The 26,226-nt window shown below is 36.0% G+C and overlaps 1 protein-coding gene across 1 annotated transcript in view; it reads right to left on the minus strand.

The window, feature by feature from the left end:
- Positions 1-26,226, minus strand: part of LOC140166352 (uncharacterized) — an 86,437-nt gene that overhangs the window by 3,045 nt on the left and 57,166 nt on the right. Inside the window, exon 4 of the mRNA XM_072189796.1 lies at positions 2,141-2,251. Within this exon, the coding sequence (XP_072045897.1) occupies positions 2,141-2,251 (111 nt within the window). The remainder of the gene's footprint in view (positions 1-2,140; positions 2,252-26,226) is intronic.

Raw genomic sequence — 26,226 nt, forward strand, 5'->3', positions numbered from 1 at the left:
TTGTTAACTGGGTCTGGTTAAGTCCCGGAGGTTACATTTACAAAAAAGTGTTAAAATGTTGAAAATGTGTGGCATTGTTGTCTTTTGGATATTTTGTAAGTTATAACAATGATTTCTTTGAAATATTTTTTCAAAATACCCACATCTTCTTGAAAGTGAAAGACGCAAAGCAGCATGTTTATCTCTATTCCCTCCCCTCCATGCCCTCCACTTGTGTGCAAATGAATAGGGAACATACCATGGCAAGGTCCGAAATATATGTTAAAAATTGCACAATAAGGAACAACTTTAATAAGTTGATTTCTCGTGAGTGGTTTGGAGTAGGGGAGATATCTTACACTTCCCCAAATGCATTTCTTCCATTTCCATTTTCTGTACTGATTTCTGTGCCGCATGGGTCGATTTTGACGAAAGATACCTCAGTAAACAGAGCATATGAAGCCCTAAGCGCAAGAAGACTGTAAGTCCATTTGGCCCCTCAACATGTATACACTAAAGTTAAGTATAGTTTCTAAGGGTTTTACAATACATGTTCCAGAGTGAAATCATCATGAAAGGTTGTGAAAGATTTGTCTTGGCCCCTGAACATTACCAAACTATGCGAAACTATACGCAACTTTAGTGTATACATGTTGAGGGGCCAAGTAGACTTACGTTCTTCTTGCGCTCAGGTCTTCATATTAAGATCTTGCAAAATATGTTTATTTCTTGACTAGCGACCCGTGTTCAGCCAATATATTCTGAAGTTGAAAACAAATGTGAATGTCATTTGATGAAATGAGGGGGATGTATCATGTTGCAAAGGATTCTGGGAAGGGTAAAATATCTTCTCTGTGTTTAGAGTTGAATAGAGTCAATGCCAAGATTTACTACTGATTCTTGATAAACATGTTCACTGCATACCAAATACTTTTGAATAATTATACAGGATTTCGAGTAACGGGAGTTTTTGCGAAAGCGACTGAAGCATTTTATTTTTTAATTGATTTTCTTTGAAATTCGACCACCGCTTGGGGTACTAGTATATCTTAGAAGATATTTCACCAATATGAAACCAAATCTAATCTGAAAAATCTACAGAAATTTGATGACATTTAAACCAGAGATGACAAAAAAACACACCAAAAAAAAAACCAAACGAAAACGACCGTGATGGTCTTTACATCGTGTAACGGTTATTCTTAGAGCTTGCCATTAGAATTAAAAAATTCTTCACAATAGGAAATAGCCCAGCAACCGGCAGACACATCATTTCAACCAGATTAAAAGGAGTTTCTGTTTTGCTACAAAAAACTGTGTTAGTAAATTGGCTCACAGTGCTTAGACTTCCTCTATGATTTTATTCTGCCCAGCATTCTGTTTACTAAGCATTATGCAGTTACTGTCCGTTTTTCCTATTCAGTGCACACACAGCGCTCCAATTGATGATTGACCTCTAGCTCACTCACTGTACTGCAGGTATATGCAATAGACTAGTTAGTGGGCTGGTGGGAAAACCCTTCACCCAATAATAGCCATAGAGGCTCACATGTGAATTATAATGTCCATCCTTAACATACTACAATTTGAAGTAAAAAATATCACGAAAAAGATGTTGTCGAGCTGTTTTTCCGAAGAGAGTCTTCCAAAATTTCATAACAGTCGGACGTTTAATTTCAATGGCAAATTGTGCTCAACAGCTGACTCGCGATAGCTCCAACTTCAAACGGGTACCATCGTGTGATCGGTTTGATCAATTTTCGCCATAGAAGCTGTAAATAAACTTAAATTCGTTCCCTCTATGGTCATATAAAAATTACGATCCAGGACTATTCTTTGATAATGTGGGGGCAATTATTATACATTTAGTGGGTTTTGATCCATCGCTATAATTAAAAGTTAATGAACGCGTATTACTTGTTGGGGTGGGGGGGGGGGGTAGACAAAATAATGCACGCGCGCTGATGTTGATGCGTCTAATGCACGAGCCCCGTTAATTAACCTATTTCATACACGAGAAGAAAAAAACACGTTATTGTTGCTGTGCACTCTGCGTACTTTTCTAACCGCCTTTCTGATTGGCTGCTTTGATATAGGAGTGTATGCATCACAACTTCTACAGCGAATTGTCTTTTTTATAAGCAAAATAGTATATATTTACCTTCACTTGACTGACGACTCCTCCACATGCATACCATGATAAAGCCTGCGATGAAGGCCAATACAGGAAATATAGGGATATAGATAACATACCGAGTTTTTTTCTCCTTTTCTGAAAAGAGGAGAAAATGTAAAAGAAAACAAATTAGGGTTGTGAGAGGGTTTGGCAATCTATCCAATACAATTGATGTAACCTTTTCTCGCTCCATTTTGTCTTATGCATAATTGACGTCTCTTAATGGTTTCTTAACTACCACTTCGTTCAGTTTGCGGCAAAGTACTTTTCAAGATTTACCAAATGTGACCGTACACCGCGAATGAGCCGTAAATGTCCTCAATTGTATTCTGAGTTACAGTGTAAAATGGGCATGAAGGTCGTATTCATAGGTACCTCAATTTGGTGCTACGTGTACCTCATTTAATGAGATACACGTAGCACCAAATTGAAATACCTATGAATATGACCTTCATGCCCATTTTACACTGTAACTCAGAATACAATTGAGGATATTTACGGCTCATTCGTGGTGTACGGTCACAAATGAGGTATTGTTGTAGCAGCCATTTTAGGCTTTAAAGCTTTGATTTGCCACAAATTGCCTCTCAATTTCGCTTCATACTGATATAAAAGCAAAATTCTGATATAGTACCGAGTGATACTATAAATCAAAACTTTAAAACTGACAAATTCTCAAAAGCACTGTCAATTTAAAACAATGGAAGTACTTGAAATGAAGAAAAGAACTTCTTATTCACTGTATATATGCATGATTGACGTTTGTAAATAGTTCTTTGTATACCACTTCGTTCAGCTTGCGAAAACACTTTGTTTGATTACGTTTTTATAGTATAGGTTTGATTTTATTTTCAAGATTGGTGTCCATCATTTTGAACACCAGCACTGGGAACAACCGGATAACACTTATTCTCAGCAACGTCAACCAAATGGTCAATACTCTGTGAGTTGCTTGGTTTCAGCTTCGTGATTGACGTTTGTAAATAGTTTCTTGTATACCACTTCGTTCAGCTTGCGAAAACACTTTGTTTAACTCCTTTTGTATTAATTTGATTTGGTTGTGAAGCTTTGTGAGTCCATTTGAACACCGACACTGGGAGCACTCAATCTCAGCAACGTTAACCAAATGGTCAATACTCTTTGGGTTCAGCTGCAAAATAAAGCTCACATAATCATGATTGTTATAACAAAATGAGGAATTACTGAAAAGGGACAATGATGAAGATTACAATTATTGTCACGTTGCTCTTCTTTCTATGGTTTGATTTGCCACAAGTTGCGTCTCAATTTGACTTCATACCGAATTCAAAGGGTAAGTAAACACAAAATGTTTTACAAAAAACGTTTTATTGACGGCTTATATAAAGGGTATAAAACGTTTTATTTTTCCACGTTCTAAAAACATCTTTAATAACTAGATGCAAAACATTTTAACATAATTTTATTAAATAGTTGACAAAATGTTTTGCTAAAATAGTTGCCGAACACATTTAACAATAATATTTTGACAACATTTGTAAAATGTTGTAGTATTCTAGCATATAAAACATTTCAAAAAAAATTTCATGACCTTTTCATTCATTCATTCATTCATTCGTTTATTTCCATAATATATAAAAATATACAACTACATCAAAAATATATCAATTACAATAAAGTACAAAAGAAACACAATATAGCGGAAAAGGCAGGAAGGCCAATAAGGCCTGAGAATTGCCTTTCCCTGACGAAAAACAAAACAAAGATTATGAAATCAACAAAAATAAATAAAAATGACTAACAGACATGACAAATTACAGTGCTCGAGAATGGCCTAATTGTACTTAGAGATAAGATTTTGTTTAAGCTGTTTGCGGAAATGTTTTATGGACTTTGAGTTTTTAATTTTTTTATCTAGAGAGTTCCAAAGCCTGGGCCCGCTCGTTCGAATGGAATGGTCGGAAAAACTCTTTTATTTTTTGTTAACTGGAGATCATTATTTCGTCTTGTCTGATAGTCATGGATGTCAGAACGTTTTGTAAAATACAAATGAATTAGGTAGCTCATGTATGGAATTCTTGTACATAAATACACCGAGTTCAAGAGAATACATATCTCCTATATTTAAAATGTTGTATTTGGCAAATAAAGGTCGGGTATGACTTCTATAATGACTGTTAGAAATTGTTCTTATTGCCCATTTTTGGAGTTTGGTCAGTTTATCTAAGTAAAGTTTACATGTATTCCCCCAGATTAGAATTCCATAATTGAGGTACGGCAAAATAAAAGTATAATATAGGGTAAGTAATATTCAATCAGGAATAAAGTGTTTTAATTTGTTCATGATACCAATATTTCTCGACAAAGTTTTGGAAACGCAGTCAAAATGACATTTCCAGGTGAGGTTTTCATCTATTAAGACACCTAAAAATTTGGTATGTTTCACTCGGTCCAAAAGTGTGTTGTCTAGGACGATGTTTAAATCTTGCTGCACTTTGACTGATGTCATATGAGGCGTTCCTAATAACATATAATTTGTTTTGCTTGCGTTAACTGATAACTTGTTTGCTCTAAACCAGACCCAGGTGTAATGGGAAACTGTCTATATAACCCGACATTTAAATGTTATTAAGAGGCTTTATCCGATAGACTCAGATGGTAGGTGGAAGATGGGGGTCAGCAAATTTTGTTCATATTTTGTCAATCAAACATGTGTCCATGAGTATTTACAGTGGAGGTATTAAAAAATTTTGAGGACCCCCCACTGGGAGATACTGGACCCCCTCAAATTGACCCCCATGGTTGTCTTCTCAGACACAAAAACTTTGAAATGTGCACTAACTTTTGATTAGAGCCACGTAATAACGCGCATCTGCACACATTTTATTTATACTTCACAGTAACAATACACATTTTGTCTCGACATAACAATTAAAAATTCTTTGGACAACATTTGGGTTGTTCCATTTTCAGAGAGGGGTGTAATGGCCTTTTCAGCAATTGTGTAAATGTGAAAAATCCTAATTTTTAAGCAAAGTTTGCAAGATGATTGTGAGAGTTCCTCAATATTTTTGTCAAAGTTATTTACTTGTTGGATAAAGTAGATATAGGTTGAACAATTGAGCAAATAAAAATCGTGGAGACTTTTTCCGTTTTAAAATGAGCACATCTTACTTTATGCTCTTTTTCAGAAAAGTGCAAAATCCTAATTTTGAAGCAAAGTTTGCAAGATGATTGTGAGAGTTCCTCAATATTTTTGTCAAAGTTATTTACTTGTTGGATAAAGGAGATATAGGTTGAACAATTGAGCAAATAAAAATCGCGGAGACTTTTTCCGTTTTAAAATGAGCACATCTTACGTTATGCTCTTTTTCAGAAAAGTGCAAAAGTGCGATATTTTCATGCTAAACTCAGGTACGGTGATTTTCTAAGTTTAAAAATGACAATATTTTTCTTTATTTTTAGCTGTATTAAATAAAGCCTAAATTTTCACTTAAGCTCCAATTTTGTCTATCTTTACAGGTAAGGTTCAGTTTTTATTAACAAATGTTAGAAAGTGATGCTGCTATTTCAACATCGAAACGGGCTCTGTTAGCAGTTATTCGGACGGAGAGGGCCTACTTTTCTTGTGAAATCGAATTTGCTTTATGTTACTGGGGAAATTCGCTTAAATATTAGTATAAATGGCCATTGCCATGACAACTGCCTTCTCTTTGAAATCTCCTAATACATGTAGCTTACAATTAAAGAATCCATGTATATCAATATACTTATAAAGTGTAATACAAACTTTTTTAATGCAACAAATTGCTTAAAATGAAGAAAATGGGGTCAATTTGGGGTCAAACTGCCCAAAATTCAAATATCATAGATTACTGGGGAAATTCGCTTAAATATTAGTATAAATGGCCATTGCCATGGCAATTGCCTTCCCTTTGAAATCTCCTAATACATGTAGCTTAAAATTAAAGAATCCATATATCAATAATATACTCATTAAGTGTAATACAAACTTTTATAATGCAACAAATTGCTCAAAATTTGGGGTCAAACTGCCCAAAATTCAAAGGTCATAGGTCACAGAAAAATGTTGTTGCTGTCATCTGGGATGAGGGAGGCAACAAAAGTTGGTATATTGGGTTTTACCTTGATGATAATGGGGACGAAACGTGGGGGACAAAACCTTCGAGTGGATCACCTGATGCGCGTTGGTACTGATACCGGGGATGAAAGTTGAACACTGTTGTCAGGGCACCCTTTTTAAAGGGTGCCACTTTGAAATTTGAAAAATCATTAAAATGGTGGGGGTTCAAACTTTGTTGGTAAAAAGTGTGCATTGATATAAAGGGTGGGAGTAAAATAAAAGGGTGGGGTTGTTTTACCTTACAATATATTTTTATTGATAGATAAAATAATCCTAGTTTCAAGAATTAATTGCCAAACCTGCAAACCATATTGCAAGATAAAATTCCATTTGATGCATGTTTACATCGGACTAGGCTGACATATTATAAATAACCATAGTCGCAAGCGCCGCACATAGTTCTCTCTTTGCTTCGCATACACCCGTAATGTTAACAAGTTATAGGGACTTAAACAGCGGCATGACGTTGGCTGCAGCTTTTTGAGGGATGTCAGTGTGTACAAATGGCGGATAAAGCATTAAGTGGTGGGGTCCTGACTTTATACATAAAAAGGGTGCCTTGGATAAAAGGGTGCCACAAAATAAAAAGGGTGGGGTCTGACCCTCTGCCAACAGTGCAGTTAGCAGCGACCACATGGCACTGATGATGATATAGGACACTATCATGCAGCAGTTTGAGATTGTGCCTGTGACACTTATCAGTTTCCGTAGGAACATAACAACTAGCCATTTATATTATGTTTTTTTTTGTAAATTTTACCTTATATTGTGGAGATGTCCTAAAAAATTGTACTCCCAAATAGCCAGTATCGGGGATAATATTTTTTTCCCTCACCTTATTTTAACATACCACTGTCACCGTAGGGTCAAAACACATGACTTGGTTGGAGCTCTCCCCTACTGACAGTGTAAAAGTAAAAAAAAGATCAGGAAAGAAAATTTATTATCCCTGATACTGGCTATTCCGGGTAAAATGTTTAGGTCATGTTCACATGATGAGGGAATTTGTCGAAAAGTGTTACCGGGGAAATTTGCTTTAAAATTAGTATAAAAGAAAAACTGCCTTCTCCTTGAATTATCCTAGCTCACAATTAAAGAAGCCTCGTATAATCAGTAATATAAAGTGTAATACAAACTTTTGTAATGCAAGAAATTGCTAAAAATGTAAATACAATAAAATCCATTAAACTATCAAAATTGTATAAAAGTCTGCAGTGCAAAAATCTACATTTTTTACTGGATGTAACGTAGGTTGTGTGGCGTTTTCGTTTTTCCAATTTATATTGTTATGTAAGTTTTAACCTGATGTCTAGCTTTTTCTGTAATTTAAATATGAGGTCTATGGGCCTGGTTCAAAATTTGGGTAAAAAAGGTGCATTGGGTCAGAAATGGTCGTAACTCAACACATGAAGATTTGAGACTACTTCTAACTGCATAAATAGATTGATTGACCCAAAACAACATAGACTAGACACCAGAACCTGGTAAAAAGACCCCAAAATTACAAAGTTATGGCTAAAAATGTGATTTTCAGGGGAAAATGCGGCCATTTTGGATTTTTGCTGTGCACATTCTTTTTTGGAACCCAGGCTTAACATTTTGTAATTTCATGTTGAGATAGGCCTAGGTCAAATAGAACATACAAAAAACCTTATCCCAAAGCAAAACAAAACAAGTCCCATTTATAGCCCACTCCTAGCATTAAGTTCCACCCCAGGTTATTAGGATTTAGTACTTTGGGGTATGGGGCCCTACTAGGCCTAGTTCCTATAGCTTAAGTACTGATGCATGTGAAATGATTAAGAATCAGAATAGGAGCTTGTGATTCATAATACACATGTATATAAATACGAGTTTGTGACATGAGTTAGGGGCTCATATTCAAGGAGCATTATCTACTGGCGATTTTACCCATATGCTGTAAAAGAGAAACACCTACCCCTGTATTTGATTCGCATTCTTAAATGTGGTCCTTAACTCCTCAATGCAATAACTGACTATTGGCTCAAGAGAAGGGACTGCTACAGTGAAAAGATCTTATATTTGATGTTGGTGTTGTATACAGCATCATTATACCAATGTCACATATTGGGAAAATCCATGTTTGTGTTCTATGAAAAGTAAAAAAGTTCCATGATTTTTATTGCATTATATAAATGACCAGAATGTACAGAGGTTCTCTCCGGTAATGAACAATGTGAGAAAGATTGAGGAACTCCTACAATGACGTCACAAAGTAGAGGGATATTTCACTTTTTTCAAAAGTTGTAAATGTGAAATATGGGCCCCACCCCTGTTCATAAATGGAACATCCCAATATAAACATTTGTTGTTTTATATTTTTGATAAAGACAAAGGATGAAAGAAGGTGTGTAGAAAATTTACTTTCATAGATGCTTGTCTTAGGTGCCAAAAATTTGTTCAAAAATGGCATGAAACGGCATTTTACAAGTCAGAGAAATACCTCTTAGGGGGCATATTTTAGGGGGCCCCATATTTCACAGGAGGGGGCATAGCAGATTTTTTTATACTGATTATTATGAACACTTATCCAAACTTATTAAATTGACAAAATATGGTTGAAATTTGCTGACCCCCATCTTCCACCTTTTTCCCGTGGCATCAGTATTTCTCAGAAAATCTCTCTTAAAATGTTTTGAATAAAACCAAAATGGGTTTATAACACATTTATTACGTTTTAAAGTGCCTAATTGTTCGCACAACATCATATCATTAGAAAAGTAATATTATGAGGACGATGAAAATGACTGCTTTTTTGAGAAAATAAAGTCGTTTAAAATTGATATTCCGCAAAAAAACAACTGTAAGCGAGTGCGTTTCTTCGAACGAGACAGATTTGTCTTTGAAACTACAGTGATGTCATGATATGAACACGTCCAGCGTTTTGAGAGACTGGACTGCCAACACTGTCAATGCACGTATTGTGTTGTTTCTATCAGAAAAAAACAACTCTGAATCAAGTACTACAAATTTAATGGTTTTTGCAGATATGAATAATATCAGGCAAATTTTGTCTCTTGTGACGTGTTTATCTCTTTTAAACTTAATTTCAAATCAAAGTGTAAGCAATAGCTGATAAGTTTGTGGCAAAAATTTGGCGTTCAGCAAGAGACGTTTCAAAATTAATTTTCGCTGAAGTTGAGCCATTTCGTGATCTAATGTGGTTTGTGTCGCGTTTTTCATTGCCATTTTTTAGTCGGGTCAAGTTCAAATTACCCGCCATTTTAGATTACGGAAATGTTATATTCGCATATTGGCAGCTTGAATAGCTAGCGTATATAGCGTACTGTAAATTACTTCATAGACACAAAAGGGAGTGTGATTTCAACACGAGTATAACAATAGCAGCAGCAACAATAAGTAGGTTTTTTTGTTGTTCTTTTTTTTTGCTTCGTCGAATTGCCTTCCTAAATTTATTGAGCTGTTAACATAAACATTTATTCATTTATTGGACCTTGACACTTGTCGATTTGTCAAGATCTTTTTAGTGATTGGACTTTGGAGTTTTACGTTTTGTCCAGATTGACTTGCGCCCTTAGAACCTGGACAAGAAGTTTAGGCCTACATCTCTATTCTCTTTCGGTGAAAGTATTTATACACATAGCAACGTTCTTTAAACGGGCAGCAATAAAACCACTTCCGTTCATATAATGACGTCATCAGTCTGTTGCATTGGAAATCAATGTTTCGCTTCGAACGCTGACAAGGGCCGTACTAGCAAGAACATTTGGTCACAACTGGTCTTATTAAAAGAAAAAATAAAAAAGGTGGACCGAGCTATGTGCACCCTTCACTTTGTTGGTAAAAAGTGTGCATTGATATAAAGGGTGGGAGTAAAATAAAAGGGTGGGGTTGTTTTACCTTACAATATATTTTTATTGATAGATAAAATAATCCTAGTTTCCAAGAATTAATTGCCAAACCTGCAAACCATATTGCAAGATAAAATTCCATTTGATGCATGTTTACATCGGACTAGGCTGACATATTATAAATAACCATAGTCGCAAGCGCCGCACATAGTTCTCTCTTTGCTTCGCATACACCCGTAATGTTAACAAGTTATAGGGACTTAAACAGCGGCATGACGTTGGCTGCAGCTTTTTGAGGGATGTCAGTGTGTACAAATGGCGGATAAAGCATTAAGTGGTGGGGTCCTGACTTTATACATAAAAAGGGTGCCTTGGATAAAAGGGTGCCACAAAAATAAAAAGGGTGGGGGTCTGACCCCTCTGCCAACAGTGCAGTTAGCAGCGACCACATGGCACTGATGATGATATAGGACACTATCATGCAGCAGTTTGAGATTGTGCCTGTGACACTTATCAGTTTCCGTAGGAACATAACAAATAGCCATTTATATTATGGTTTTTTTTGTAAATTTTACCTTATATTGTGGAGATGTCCTAAAAAATTGTACTCCCAAATAGCCAGTATCGGGGATAATATTTTTTTCCCTCACCTTATTTTAACATACCACTGTCACCGTAGGGTCAAAACACATGACTTGGTTGGAGCTCTCCCCTACTGACAGTGTAAAAAAAAAAAAAAGATCAGGAAAAGAAAATTTATTATCCCTGATACTGGCTATTCCGGGTAAAATGTTTAGGTCATGTTCACATGATGAGGGAATTTGTCGAAAAGTGTTACCGGGGAAATTTGCTTTAAAATTAGTATAAAAGAAAACTGCCTTCTCCTTGAATTATCCTAGCTCACAATTAAAGAAGCCTCGTATAATCAGTAATATAAAGTGTAATACAAACTTTTGTAATGCAAGAAATTGCTAAAAATGTAAATACAATAAAATCCATTAAACTATCAAAATTGTATAAAAGTCTGCAGTGCAAAAATCTACATTTTTTACTTGATGTAACGTATGTTGTGTGTCGTTTTCGTTTTTCCAATTTATATTGTTATGTAAGTTTTAACCTGATGTCTAGCTTTTTCTGTAATTTAAATATGAGGTCTATGGGCCTGGTTCAAAATTTGGGTAAAAAAGGTGCATTGGGTCAGAAATGGTCGTAACTCAACACATGAAGATTTGAGACTACTTCTAACTGCATAAATAGATTGATTGACCCAAAACAACATAGACTAGACACCAGAACCTGGTAAAAAGACCCCAAAATTACAAAGTTATGGCTAAAAATGTGATTTTCAGGGGAAAATGCGGCCATTTTGGATTTTTGCTGTGCACATTCTTTTTTGGAACCCAGGCTTAACATTTTGTAATTTCATGTTGAGATAGGCCTAGGTCAAATAGAACATACAAAAACCTTATCCCAAAAGCAAAACAAAACAAGTCCCATTTATAGCCCACTCCTAGCATTAAGTTCCACCCCAGGTTATTAGGATTTAGTACTTTGGGGTATGGGGCCCTACTAGGCCTAGTTCCTATAGCTTAAGTACTGATGCATGTGAAATGATTAAGAATCAGAATAGGAGCTTGTGATTCATAATACACATGTATATAAATACGAGTTTGTGACATGAGTTAGGGGCTCATATTCAAGGAGCATTATCTACTGGCGATTTTACCCATATGCTGTAAAAGAGAAACACCTACCCCTGTATTTGATTCGCATTCTTAAATGTGGTCCTTAACTCCTCAATGCAATAACTGACTATTGGCTCAAGAGAAGGGACTGCTACAGTGAAAAGATCTTATATTTGATGTTGGTGTTGTATACAGCATCATTATACCAATGTCACATATTGGGAAAATCCATGTTTGTGTTCTATGAAAAGTAAAAAAGTCTCCATGATTTTTATTGCATTATATAAATGACCAGAATGTACAGAGGTTCTCTCCGGTAATGAACAATGTGAGAAAGATTGAGGAACTCCTACAATGACGTCACAAAGTAGAGGGATATTTCACTTTTTTTCAAAAGTTGTAAAATGTGAAATATGGGCCCCCACCCCTGTTCATAAATGGAACATCCCAATATAAACATTTGTTGTTTTATATATTTTGATAAAGACAAAGGATGAAAGAAGGTGTGTAGAAAAATTTACTTTCATAGATGCTTGTCTTAGGTGCCAAAAATTTGTTCAAAAATGGCATGAAACGGCATTTTACAAGTCAGAGAAATACCTCTTAGGGGGCATATTTTAGGGGCCCCCATATTTCACAGGAGGGGGCATAGCAGATTTTTTTATACTGATTATTATGAACACTTATCCAAACTTATTAAATTGACAAAATATGGTTGAAATTTGCTGACCCCATCTTCCACCTTTTTCCCGTGGCATCAGTATTTCTCAGAAAATCTCTCTTAAAATGTTTTGAATAAAACCAAAATGGGTTTATAACACATTTATTACGTTTTAAAGTGCCTAATTGTTCGCACAACATCATATCATTAGAAAAGTAATATTATGAGGACGATGAAAATGACTGCTTTTTGAGAAAATAAAGTCGTTTAAAATTGATATTCCGCAAAAAAACAACTGTAAGCGAGTGCGTTTCTTCGAACGAGACAGATTTGTCTTTGAAACTACAGTGATGTCATGATATGAACACGTCCAGCGTTTTGAGAGACTGGACTGCCAACACTGTCAATGCACGTATTGTGTTGTTTCTATCAGAAAAAACAACTCTGAATCAAGTACTACAAATTTAATGGTTTTTGCAGTTATGAATAATATCAGGCAAATTTTGTCTCTTGTGACGTGTTTATCTCTTTTAAACTTAATTTCAAATCAAAGTGTAAGCAATAGCTGATAAGTTTGTGGCAAAAATTTGGCGTTCAGCAAGAGACGTTTCAAAATTAATTTTCGCTGAAGTTGAGCCATTTCGTGATCTAATGTGGTTTGTGTCGCGTTTTTCATTGCCATTTTTAGTCGGGTCAAGTTCAAATTACCCGCCATTTTAGATTACGGAAATGTTATATTCGCATATTGGCAGCTTGAATAGCTAGCGTATATAGCGTACTGTAAATTACTTCATAGACACAAAAGGGAGTGTGATTTCAACACGAGTATAACAATAGCAGCAGCAACAATAAGTAGGTTTTTTTGTTGTTCTTTTTTTTTGCTTCGTCGAATTGCCTTCCTAAATTTATTGAGCTGTTAACATAAACATTTATTCATTTATTGGACCTTGACACTTGTCGATTTGTCAAGATCTTTTTAGTGATTGGACTTTGGAGTTTTACGTTTTGTCCAGATTGACTTGCGCCCTTAGAACCTGGACAAGAAGTTTAGGCCTACATCTCTATTCTCTTTCGGTGAAAGTATTTATACACATAGCAACGTTCTTTAAACGGGCAGCAATAAAACCACTTCCGTTCATATAATGACGTCATCAGTCTGTTGCATTGGAAATCAATGTTTCGCTTCGAACGCTGACAAGGGCCGTACTAGCAAGAACATTTGGTCACAACTGGTCTTTTTTTCAGAAAAAATAAAAAAGGTGGACCGAGCTATGTGCACCCTTCACTTTTAGGAGTACTAGACCACTGGTTTTGATTTAATTGTATTCTTTTTTTTAATTAATAATTTCAAATTGAACTAATTAGTATTAATTAAATAATTAACAGAATGAATATTACTTAACTTGATTAATATAAATTATTTGTTAACCCCTTTCATAATACTAATATAGCTCTTAATATTGATCTTCAAACTATAAAACAACTGGCGTTGAACTATACTTTTATTTGTAGTATTAGATCATTCCTATAGACCCCTACAGCATATTATCATGCTTACCCCAATATTATGTGATATTACATGGTATGGGTGTCAAATATCACAGTACACAAGCTAGTACATAATACTGATCTGTGGCTACATGTAGTACCATAGCTACTGACAGATTCAAAGTCTGGGGTCAAGAAGTTCAAGCCAGGTCTGGGCAGTCACAATGTGTCCCACTTACATCTTTTGCCGTGGGAGGGGGTAGTAAAATGGACAAAACTTAAAAAGTTTTAGGAGTAGAACCCCGGTGTTTTTTCATTGTATTTCTTTCTTTTTTCTTCTTCATTTGACACCACTCGGGGGTTATAGCTTCGTGGCGTTTCGAGATATGCCCATTTAAGACCAAATGGTTAGTCCGTTAGTAAGTAAGCTAGTAACATACACTATTATATGCTATGCGGTCCACCAAAAATTGCAACAAGTGTCAACTTGTAATGTAATAAATATTTTCTTTCAATGGAGTTAAACTATATGCCCTTTAAGAATATGTTTGTGTCATATCAATCTGTAAGCGCTCTTTTAGCAAAGTCATAGTTCATTGAATTTACAACCGTATGACAAAACAGGCGAAAATAGTAACTTTTTGCACAAGATTTGCAATTTAAAGAGAATTGACCATTGCTCATTCTAGTGACGCTAGTATATGGACAATATAAGTGTGCTTTTTCATTTAATGACATAAAATTTGAAAAATATTGTAAGGAACACTTGAGGTTTTGACTTTTATAACCTACATTTTGGTCAAAAAATATTCTTGGATAGGCAGTTTTCAACAGATTTCCACATTCGCCTTGCTATAACATTGAATTGCGTTATCTGTTGACCTAGTGACGAGAAGTGTTTTTAGGGGGAAGTGTTAACTTTCGTTTGATATTTTTTTAAATTTGATTGAATAAAGGGAACACTTGAGGTTTCGACAAAAACCAATCAAAAAGGCCCATTTTTCAGCTAGAAGCTCCACAGCTCTTACATTGCTATGCACTCAAGCGTGTTGTGTAAATCAAAGACCGTGCGGAGACATTCACTGCTTTCTTGAGAGCTCTTGGACGAAAGTGTGGGCTCAGGTGTGTCGAGGTGGAAACTTTACGCATGATGGTTTATAAGAGAATCGTTTTCGTACAGATACCTTTCCATATGTTTAACTGAGTTTGAGTCGGGGGCTGGTTAAGATGGGGGTGGGGTGGGGCGGTTGGGGACAGCATTCCGTATTTAAAATCTTTGAGAGAGATTTTTTAGCAGGTCGGTAGTTATTTTCTCTTGAGGCAGAGGGTTAGTTTGCACTCCAGGGCTTCATTTGGCCAAGATCACAACTTCTTTTTTTCAGGAACAGAAGTAATAGTCCAATCTGATTCAGTTAAATCCAAACTGATAGAAGAGAGCAACTTTCTAAACCAGATCTCAGCTTATCAAAGGAGGTCAATATGAAGCCTTCTTTTGGAATAACTGCGCACTTTCATCGTAATTCACAATCTTACTTCATTTAGTGGCTGAATTGTAGTATTGTCACCACACATCGAATATGTCTGGTTTTACAGGCTTGTGATTCCTCAATCAGGTTCGGTACCCCCACCCATTAAAATTGGTTGATTTTGCCCCCCCCCCCAACCCCATCCCACCCTCAATCATTTCCTGGTGCCGCCAGTGAAATGAACCCAAGCTACCTCACTGCTGATGGAGAATAGATACAATGCTCAGGGCCCGGTTATGATCTTATTTAAATTAACTTTACCATTTTCTTTACCATTTCACAGTATCATGTTCAATAGAACTTGGAATGAAAGATAAATCTATGATAAAAGATGATCAGATCTCAGCATCACACCCTGGAGAAACAAATCACGAAATTACCGAAGCGAGAATTACGTCACAAAGATGTTGGTTACCTCCTGAATCCCACCATGACCCATGGATACAAGTTTCCTTTCCTACACGTCAGCTCCTTAGTGGAATCATCATTAAAGGATGCCATGACGATGCAAATATTACGTTTTATGTCATGGTGAACAACATCGATGATGGCGAACTTCTGTATATCAATGAGTCCTCACTGAATTACAACAACACGGGCAGTAGTCATAAGGCAAGTTATAGTTATTATTTATTGAAATAAGTCTATGCATCATAATTACAATGATGATATTCTAGACTTTTACAGTATGTTGAAAAGAGAAACACCTCTCACCCTAAAAATATTCGGTTGGATGCGTGCGTTTTGCAGCCTGTGTGCATGTAAAAGGTCATTAACCGGGGATGGGGTACCTTTGTGTAGTGAAAAGTGGTTCATCCTCCTGAGCATTTTGACACCTTTTAAAATGGAAATTGGTTATCAAATGAGAGAGTGCAGGCAAAACAATCACAAAGTAGGAGTTTTAACCCCTCTTTTTCCACATTTGCAATCATTGTAAGCAAGCATTTTAAATGACCTTATGTATTTATTAACTTGGTCTAGAGGTCTGGGAGTTCATGTAGACATTTCTTTACTAGATTCAATTTTTTTTTTAATGTGGGTTTTAGATCAAAGTCCCTCCCCCTACTCCACAACCACCCGTGGCACATTTAATTTCAAACGTCATTAAAAATAATTTTAAAACATGATATTACATGAGTAATATAGAATAAATTAGCCTCAATTTAAGGCCTACTTGAATCTTCTAAGTGACGAATTACTCAAGAGACAGTGGTTTGAAATCCATGCTGCACATCAAAATGCAACAAAACCACATGTTTTCGGTACCCTAGTATATGACGCAGGACCAAAATGCATACTGTGTCATATTCTTTACATGGGAGAAGGCATTCATGCATTTTGCCCACACCGACGGGAAAACGCTCGTGCAATGATTTACACGTACACATTGATTTTGGTAGCAATATTAGTATGTAAAATCATTTAAACCAAGACATTAAGAAACCACAAAAGTAAATTATTGGAGGGAGAAATTGTTTAAGCTTTTTAAATAAACAATTATATTAATGTTTTTAACAGCTATTTTATGGTATTGCCAATAATTCAACATCACTTGTAATATTTGATGAGGTCGTATTTAGCAGCGTTATTCGAATCGTGCCACGACATTGTACAGACTGTGGTGTGAAATTTGAAATAATGGGATGCGAATCACGTAAGATGTATTTAGTTTTATCATTAGGGTAATCTTGTTCTGTTTATCTACATGTATTACAGAAGTCATTTTATTTAAAATCGTGAAAAATTCATTAAAAGACTACTAGTATATCAATGCTATTTTTAAAAGCATATTTTTTATTGTTATGCAACGGTTTGCCCCGGCGGTTTGCCTGAAGAATTAAAATAACGTTTAGCTTTTTAATGAGTCTGATCATTAAAAAAAATGTTTTTACACATTTAAATCAATCAAAATCTCGGGGGGTGGGTCGATTTGTCAAAAGCAATTAAAATAATGTCGTAAAACGCGTCTATGTTCCATAACAATGATTCACAAACTAATAAAACGTCCCAGGAAGGTAAGAACTTGTGGAATTACATAGATCGGATATTCTTTGCACCGATGCCATCGAGTCTGCTGATAGTAGTCCATACAGGACCAACGCAATATTTGACGGCGTTGATTATGGTGCTAAATTTTGCGTTGGTCCTGTATGGACTAGCTGATAGCTGAAAGGCATTAAGTAGATTATTTCGGGAAGTTTACACACCAAAGACCATGAAGACTGACGACTGTCTTGGTTTATACATGTACATAATTCAAAAATGAATAATTTTAAACATTTTATTTTGTTGTCCTCGCCAATGCATAATGATGCATAATGTAAATACAATATAGTAAATCAGTATACCATGTATACCAGTCAAACGTGAAGATGATGAAGGACAAGGTTGTGTTCAGTTTAAAATTGAATAATAAAGATTGTATTTTGCTGTCCTCGCCAATGCATAATGTATTCAATAAAATAGCAAATAAGTGTATCGGTAAAACATGAAGATGAAGAAGAAGGTTGTATGTGACTTCCTTTGGTGCTCTCAAGCCTCTTAGTTTGGCCACGTATATCAAAGTTAATGTTCACCAAAATATTACATTGTCGAAATTTAAATTACGAGTACTTTTACTTTTATGTTTTCAAATCTATCAGCGCCGCCTGAAGTCAGATTAATTGAAACGAACAGCCCTTCGAATTTAAGCAGATTAGAAGTACGACAACTGAATGGCCAATGGGGCACTATATGTGTCGTCGATGTAGTGACCATTAATTCGAATCTGAAACACACAATGAGATCATTATGTAAACTTCTTGGATTCAGAGGATATCTTTCACACAGCATAGGACTCAAGGAGTCTGACAATTCGGAATCTTTGCCGGTGTTTTTAGGGCTTACTGACGCTACCATTCCTGAAGCATCTTCTATAGAGGATTTTCCAATCAGCAATTGGTCACAGCCTGGATGCGATTCCTCTACAAATATTTACATTTCTTGCTATTCGGGTAATCAATGTTTATATTTATTCTTAATTGCATAAATATTCCATTTTGAAGAACAAGAAATCATCATCATCATCATCATCATCATCATCATCATCATCATCATCATCATCATCATCATCATCATCATCATTATCACTATTGACTTTGATATTTTGAATGATAACTTGAAAAATCTCTTGGCATTAATGGAGCCGTGCGATCCTGGATACTCTCCTACCTCAAAGGACGCAATAGCCAAGTTGGTATAGGTGGTGATTTTTCTAAAACTCAAACAATGGAATTTGGCCTACCCCAGGGATCAGTGGTAGGTCCTGGGATGTTTATCTACTACACATACCCACTTGGAAAAATTATCCAAAAACACAGATTGAACTATCACATATACGCAGATGATACGCAAATATATACAGAATTTAATCCCCGCATATCTGGAGATAGTATAACTGCTCTTTTCAAATTGGAATCATGTATTGCTGAAATCAAGAATTGGATGAATGTAAATAAGCTTAAACTGAATGAAGATAAAACCGAATTCTTTGTTGCTAGCTCTGCATATAATTTGAAATATATATGAACCAACTCTTAACGTATGTGGAACAATTATCAAACCATCTGATTCTGTACGCAACCTTGGAGTTCTTTTTGATTCAACCATGTCTATGTCATCTCAAATATCTGCTGTCTCTCGCTCTTTAAATTATCATCTTCGTAATATAGGACGCATTCGCTGTTATATTGATAAAGATACTTGCAACCATGCTGTCCGCTCACTTGTTATTTCTCGAATTGATTATTGTAACTCTTTATTATATGGAACAACTGTAAAAAAACACAAAAACTACAAAAGATACAAAACAGAGCTGCCAGACTTGTTTTCAAGGCAAACCGTATGGAACACACCACTCCTCTGCTGAAAGAGCTTCACTGGCTTCCAGTAAATGAGCGTATTACCTACAAACTACTCACATTCGCTTATAAAAGTAGACATGAAACAACACCACTGTACATACAAAATCTCCTAAAATCTCACACATTTTCTGATGGTATGTTCCTACGATCACATGCTGATGGCAGTCTGCTTGAATGTAAAAAAACTCACACAACATATGGGAATAATGCCTTCTGTAATTCTGTGCCAGCTCTCTGGAACAAATTACCTGTAAAACTTCGTACTTCACATAGTCTGGCCACTTTTAAATCTAATCTGAAAACATATTTGTTTCCAAACTAAGTTTTTTATTTTTAATTAAGTTGTACATTAAGTGTAGCCTAAGATGTAGTGTAAGTTGTACTTTTTAAGATCATTGTAAAGCGATTTGTTCATACTTATGCTAAGGCGCTATATAAATTCCGTTTATTGTATTGTATTGTATCATTAGCATTAAGTGTAAATTTCTTATTATATCGTTCAAAACAACAGTGTTCAAAACATAGTGATTTTAGCTAGGGGTTGTGGCGACCAGGGCGAAGGATACATAATGGCGCCTCCCAATTCTTGAAACAAGTGAGAGCGGAGTGGGCGAAAATGTGCACAAATAGGGCCTATCACTCTGTGCAATAATTATGGAAATAATAAATACCCCAGGGTGTAAAATTTCCAAATGTCTCGCCAAAAATCGCTTGCCCCTCCCTCTCGGCCCGCCACAAAATCTTTGCCCCCCCCTTGCACATGCCAAATTTTTAGGATCCCAATTTGCAAACCTTAAATGGTCTATATACATGCTATGAGCGCAGCGAGCAGGAAAATTTGCATATTTAAGCGTTTCCGTACGGTTTTCCTAAGCCTTTTTAGAGCGTTTTATTTAAAAGACGACCCAAGAATGTGTGTCAAAAATCGCTTGCCCCCCCTCTCGGCTTGCCAAAAATTGCTTGCCCCCCACCCATTTGCTCGCCAAAAATGTCTTGCCCCCCATTTTACCCTCCCCAGGGCTCATAATTATTGCACAGCCCCTTATTTTGCACATTCTAACATTTGTAGTGCATTTCGATGTAGACTTTACTTAAATTAATGTTCAACCAGGGAAGTTGAATTATGGGAAGGGCGAGTGGAATTGACCTTTTCGGTAAATCCCATAAGCCTTTGCGAGTACACATGTGATGACGTCATTTGACGTCTTGTCGAATTGCAATGCGCAGTAATGATGCTCGATAAATGATGTGCGCATCGGCGCAGATCGGCGTGACATCAAATGACTAGACTGGAGACAAAGTGTGGTTTGATGGCCACTGCAACGATCAGCAACCAAGAAGCGCCGATTATTCAGGAAGCTAAAAAAGAATAACACCAAGGAATACAAGGATAAGTTTAACAAAGCTAGAAAAGAGTATAATCGTACAGAGAAGGTAGCCAGAAAGAGCTATAACAGCAAGTTGAGGAAAGAACTCTCAGATGACAGCCAGCAGCAGCAAGAAATGGTGGAACACTGTTAACACCTTAGCTGGTATGTCCACCACAGTTGTTATACCAGTGCTTAAGGATGGCCGTCAAGGCTACACTACATCAAAAGACAAAGCTGAACATTTTTGCCAAACCTTTGCCGCTAAATGTCAGCTTGCCAGCGCAGACGAATCTGCTTCTGAAGTTCAGTATTCAGCAACGAGCTCAATGGAAAGAAAAGATAGCATTCAAGGTCAAAGATGTTAGGAAGCTTTTCATGAATCTGCAACCAGATAAAGCTACTGGTCCTGACGAAATCCCTGCAAAAGTCCTAAAGGAGTGCAGCGCAGAACTTGCAAGACTACTCAGCCTGTTGTTTGAGCTTTATTTCTCCAAGGGGTTTTTCTCAAGCCAATGGAAGACTGCATATGTCATCCCTATTCACAAGAGAGATTCGAAGTCTAATCCATCTACCCAGCAAACACAAAAACGTTTTCAAAACGTTTTAAACTGGTTATATTTTGGATTTTGGTTTAGATGAAAACGTTTTAATAACATTAAATGTCGGGTTTTACACTACAACAATGTTTTTAAAATGTTTTCAAAATGTTATTGTAAAATATTTTTGCAAACATTTTTGCCAAATATTTTGTCAACACTTAAATAACATTGTATTAGAATGTTTGCAGCAGGTTATCAAATGTTTCTTAATCTTTTAAAACTTTTGTCTTGCATTTGTTTTAAACTACAGCATGTAGTTTTCGTTGTTTAATTGAATAGTTTGTTGTCTGTCCCTGAAATCTGCTCGAAACGTCGGTTGATTTATTGCCTGTTTGGTTTTGTTTGTCTACCATGTGCACAGTGATTTTCATCACTCCAGTGTACTTTTGTACTGTTTTCCTGACACTTCCGTGGGTTCTGGAATTGACAATTTTTGGCCATCGAACTTTGCCTGTTTTTAGGCCTACATTGGTTGTTTGGTTTTTCATGTCTGCTTATGTGCATAGTGATTTTCATCACTTGTTCTAGTGCACCTTTTCTTCTAATGCCTCTTTTGTCCCCACTACGTACTGTATCTAGTTGGTGTACCTTGCTTTTTTTCTTTCCAGTTCTAATAACATTAAATGTCGGGTTATAGGTCATGGAAACGTTTTACAATAATAAACTGGCCTCAAAAAGAAACTTATAATTTATCACAAGGTAATATCTTAAATTCCTCAGTGCATTTTGCTGTTGTGTCAGTTGGACAACTGCTTGGTTACTGACATGTGTTTAGATTAGAATATTAAAGTAATCCTGTGTGCAATTGTTGTTAATTTTTATTTAGAGGATTTTAAGATATGACCTGAAAGAAAAATTATAAGTTTCTTTTTGAGGCCAGTTTATTTTGCATAAGCATCTCATTCATTCATGTGTCTGTCGCTTAAGTTACTGTACTCCTTCACTCTTGTTGTTCCTAAGCTGATGTGAACCACTGATTGGCTCATGTGGCTGTCTTTTATAGTGCCTAGGTACCTAAGTTCTTGGAATGTGTTACTTTGCGTGACTCGACCTTCGCGGATAGTAATCTAAGTTCTCTGATGCCATAATTTGATCGCGCATAAATGCACTACACGGCTAGGACAGAAGTGGACAATTGTAAGAAGATGTATTACAAATGTCCGTTATGTTAGATGCTGTATTTTTATTGAATTTTACTAACATTATATATATTTTGTAGTATCAAATGCTGGGAAGACAACCTCAACAATCATCAAGTTCTTTTCCAATAATTACAGAGCAAGATACTTTTCAGTGGAGAGTTGTAAATAATAATTCCGAACCATCTTATTATGGAAGACTTCAAATACGTAGGAATTCGGAACCATGGGGAGACATCTGTATAGACGAAACAATCCCTATCTACGAGATAAGGGGCATTTGCAAGTCTCTTGGATATCAATCCAACAATCAATTTATATATGCTTGGAAAGGGCAGGGATCTGGCTTTGTCATATGGAGTGAACTCTATCTGCCCGATTATTATGGAAGCTTGTCAAGTGATTTGATTCGTTATAGAGATCTTTCAGGTTCTTGGAGGAATGTACAATGTACAAGAAAAGGTGTAGTCTACATTGCTTGCGTTCCAGGTGAGATTATGAAACAAAACTTGGTGAATAAGTGATTAAACGCTAGAAAAATACTCGATTCACGAAGAATGAAATATTGGGCATCTATATGTGAGGAAGAAGTTACTTAAACCACACACATCCATATTATTGGGGACGGGTATTCCCCGTTTTGAATCCAATGATAAAATGCCTTCTTGTTAATGATTAATTTGTTAATGATTGATCGTTTTTCTACATTATTGTCACTATAAGACATGTTGTACTCTTAATTTTGAGTCAAATTAATAAAAGAAAAACTCTATAGCGCATAGACCGTGAATGCGTGTATCAACGAATCCTGGCATTTCTGAAAAAGTCTAATATGAACATTATAGACCATTGGTCATAGACATTTGTTCAAACACCCCTTACTGTAAATAGATTATCCCATCAAAAGTTTCAAGTCATTAGGAATATTCGCCTGGACCCAGATATCTTGCTGTAAATCGGTCAAAATTGAATAAAAGTAGACAAGGAAAAATATTTCTTCATCGCTTTACTTATAATTTCTGTTAGGTCTGACCGTGTTTAGCAACTTTTCTTTCATGACTTTTTGCCAAAGTAAAAACTTTTCGAAATAAATCATAAAAACCGGGTGTCTAAGTTAATTGGACAGACAGTAATATAAATCTTGCATTTATTCGTATTATACTCAAAAACGGATTTTATTGTAAGAACGTTTTCGTGACTAGCATATAGCGCACGTAGTCATACAGCATGTTTGTGATTGAGCCACATACAGGCTGGGCCCGGGTAAGGTGCTGGGGTAACAATGATATTACTAAAATGAGCGCAAAGGATGGATCTACGATTAGCTTAATTTGTTTCGGCGAAAAGACGCGCATTTTGTTTTTATGACGGATGTATATTAGGGTTATTGTCTCATAAGGACACAATGTCATTTTAGGCAATGTAGTATATAGTAAGGATATTTCAATATGGACACTTTAACGAAAAAATACAAAAACGAGTAGTCTATAGTATCGTCTTTCATAGTTAAAGCTATGCCATCAAAGTTCAAATGTTTTTGTTTACCTTTCAATGATAGGGGATTCAAGGGTAGGGAAGTGGCGTCTTGTTAATGGCACCAACCAATATGGAGGACGAGTAGAACACAGATTTGAAGATGGAGACGATTGGAGGACTACCTGCTATACACCACACGATAAGCGGGGAAGCAGCGACATGTTAGATAATATTTGCTCATATCTGGGATATAAATCTTTGTTATCATACTACTTGAACAATAAATTTGAGAGTCTTACGATGTCATCGTTTCCAATAGCAACACAATCGGCGGGTGTTGATTTTACAAAGCAATGTCGCCCACTGAACATTCGATGTTCTCCAAGTAAGTTGGGGCAGTGTAATTAGTATGTGGTCCTGTGTCACAACCTGGGGTACCTTTGTGTTACATAGTAAAAAAAAAATGAAATGTTTCAAACATTTTACCTACACGTCTCATTTGAAGTGGTTCATCCTCCTGAGCATTTTGACACCTTTTTTTTTTATGGAAATCGGTTAAAAAATGAGAGAGTGCGGGCAAAAACAATCACAAAGTAGGTGGCCCATTCCATGTCAACTCCAGGGATGTGCACCGCAGTACCTCTTCAATGTTTTTCTTTTTCTGTGTGGTGGTAGATATTGATGAGAAAGTAAAATCCCGAAAATGTGAGCTTCATACTCCATTTCGTTTTCCCGTGGCATCAATTTGAAATTTAGAGGGGTCAGCGTAAAAAATGTGTCGCAACGCGAAAGACGATGTTTGGAGGTCCATAAATGTATAAAAGGAACCATTTACAACTTTGAAAAGTATGTATCCTGGGGTACTTATTTGTATAGAATTCAAATCTGGCATCAGAAAACTTGTAACTCCTTTACTTTAAAAGATATAGGGCCCTCAAAATGCAACTTCGTCCATCCGGGACCAACTTTGGGGGTCAAAACTCCAAAAGTAAAAATAATTTTATTGTCCATTTTTTTGGCCAGTCAGAGCCCTTTGGTAGGACATTACTCTTAACCAATATTGATCCTATTAGAATATTTTTAGCTGAGATATTACCCATGCAAAACCCCAATTGTACATTTTTTGTACATTTTGACCCCCCTGAAAACCAATGTCAGGCATTTTGCTCCACCATCAACTTCAGGTATGTTGAAAATATGTCCTTGGACAACATTTCTGAGAGATTTTGGCTTTGGGACTCGATGGCTTCAACACATCAGTAAGGTTTGCATTCTCCATAGAGTTGTACATAAGTCATTATACATGCGAAATCAAAAATGTGTACAACTCTATGGAGAATGCAAACCTTTACTGATGTGTTGAAGCCATCGAGTCCCAAAGCCAATATCTCTCAGAAATGTTGTCCAAGGACATATCTTCAACATACCTGAAGTTGATGGTGGGGCAAAATGTCTGACATTGGTTTTAGTTTAGTCCTTGCCCCTATAATATACATATCTTATTTGTCACCAATGCACTATAATTTTTGAGAAAAATGCTAAAATAGGCACAAAGTTAAACCTGCTCAAAATTCTATGTTAGATTCTTTTGTGTTGTTCTTTTGTGAGAATTCAGTTTAAAATACCCTTCAAGGCCGCATCATTCCACATTTTAGGTGAGATAGCTGGGTCCCCGTCGCGGCTATGGCTGTCATTGAGGAGTAGGAATGCGTGAAATTGGATTCGTCTATAGGCTTATATAATTTGAAATTGCTCAATATTTCAAAATTTGTTCAACATTTAATTAGACAGTGACAGAGAGTCAGGACCGACAAAGGAATAGCAACAGCTAGCAACTATGCTCGTGATTATAATAAAAAATATTAATATTAACGATTACAATAATAATATTGGAACTATTATAATCTAGTCAACTTGACTGAAATTTTTACTTCCAATCCTGAACGCAATATCAGCCCTACTGATCTTCTGGCGGGAAAAGTTCATTGTGAATCGGATGTTGTTGTATCACAGGTCACATTTTGAGTTCAACCTGAGAGGTATCTTCTAGATCGCTGAAGTGTAGGCTAAAGTCACAAATTTTCTGCTTTATAAATGTCAAATTCTGCTTTCTACTGCTTTGTAAATTTTGCAATTTTCAAAATGTTTACTTTGTTTGCAAAAAAATTAATTTTATGATTTTGGCCTGATGTATAGTCCGTATTTTATGGTAAAACATTCTTTATTAAGTTACATTTTGAAGTATCTATGACGTACATTAATGAAGTTA

The sequence above is a fragment of the Amphiura filiformis genome, chromosome 12 (assembly GCF_039555335.1).
Source record: "Amphiura filiformis chromosome 12, Afil_fr2py, whole genome shotgun sequence".
Taxonomy (NCBI): domain Eukaryota; kingdom Metazoa; phylum Echinodermata; class Ophiuroidea; order Amphilepidida; family Amphiuridae; genus Amphiura; species Amphiura filiformis.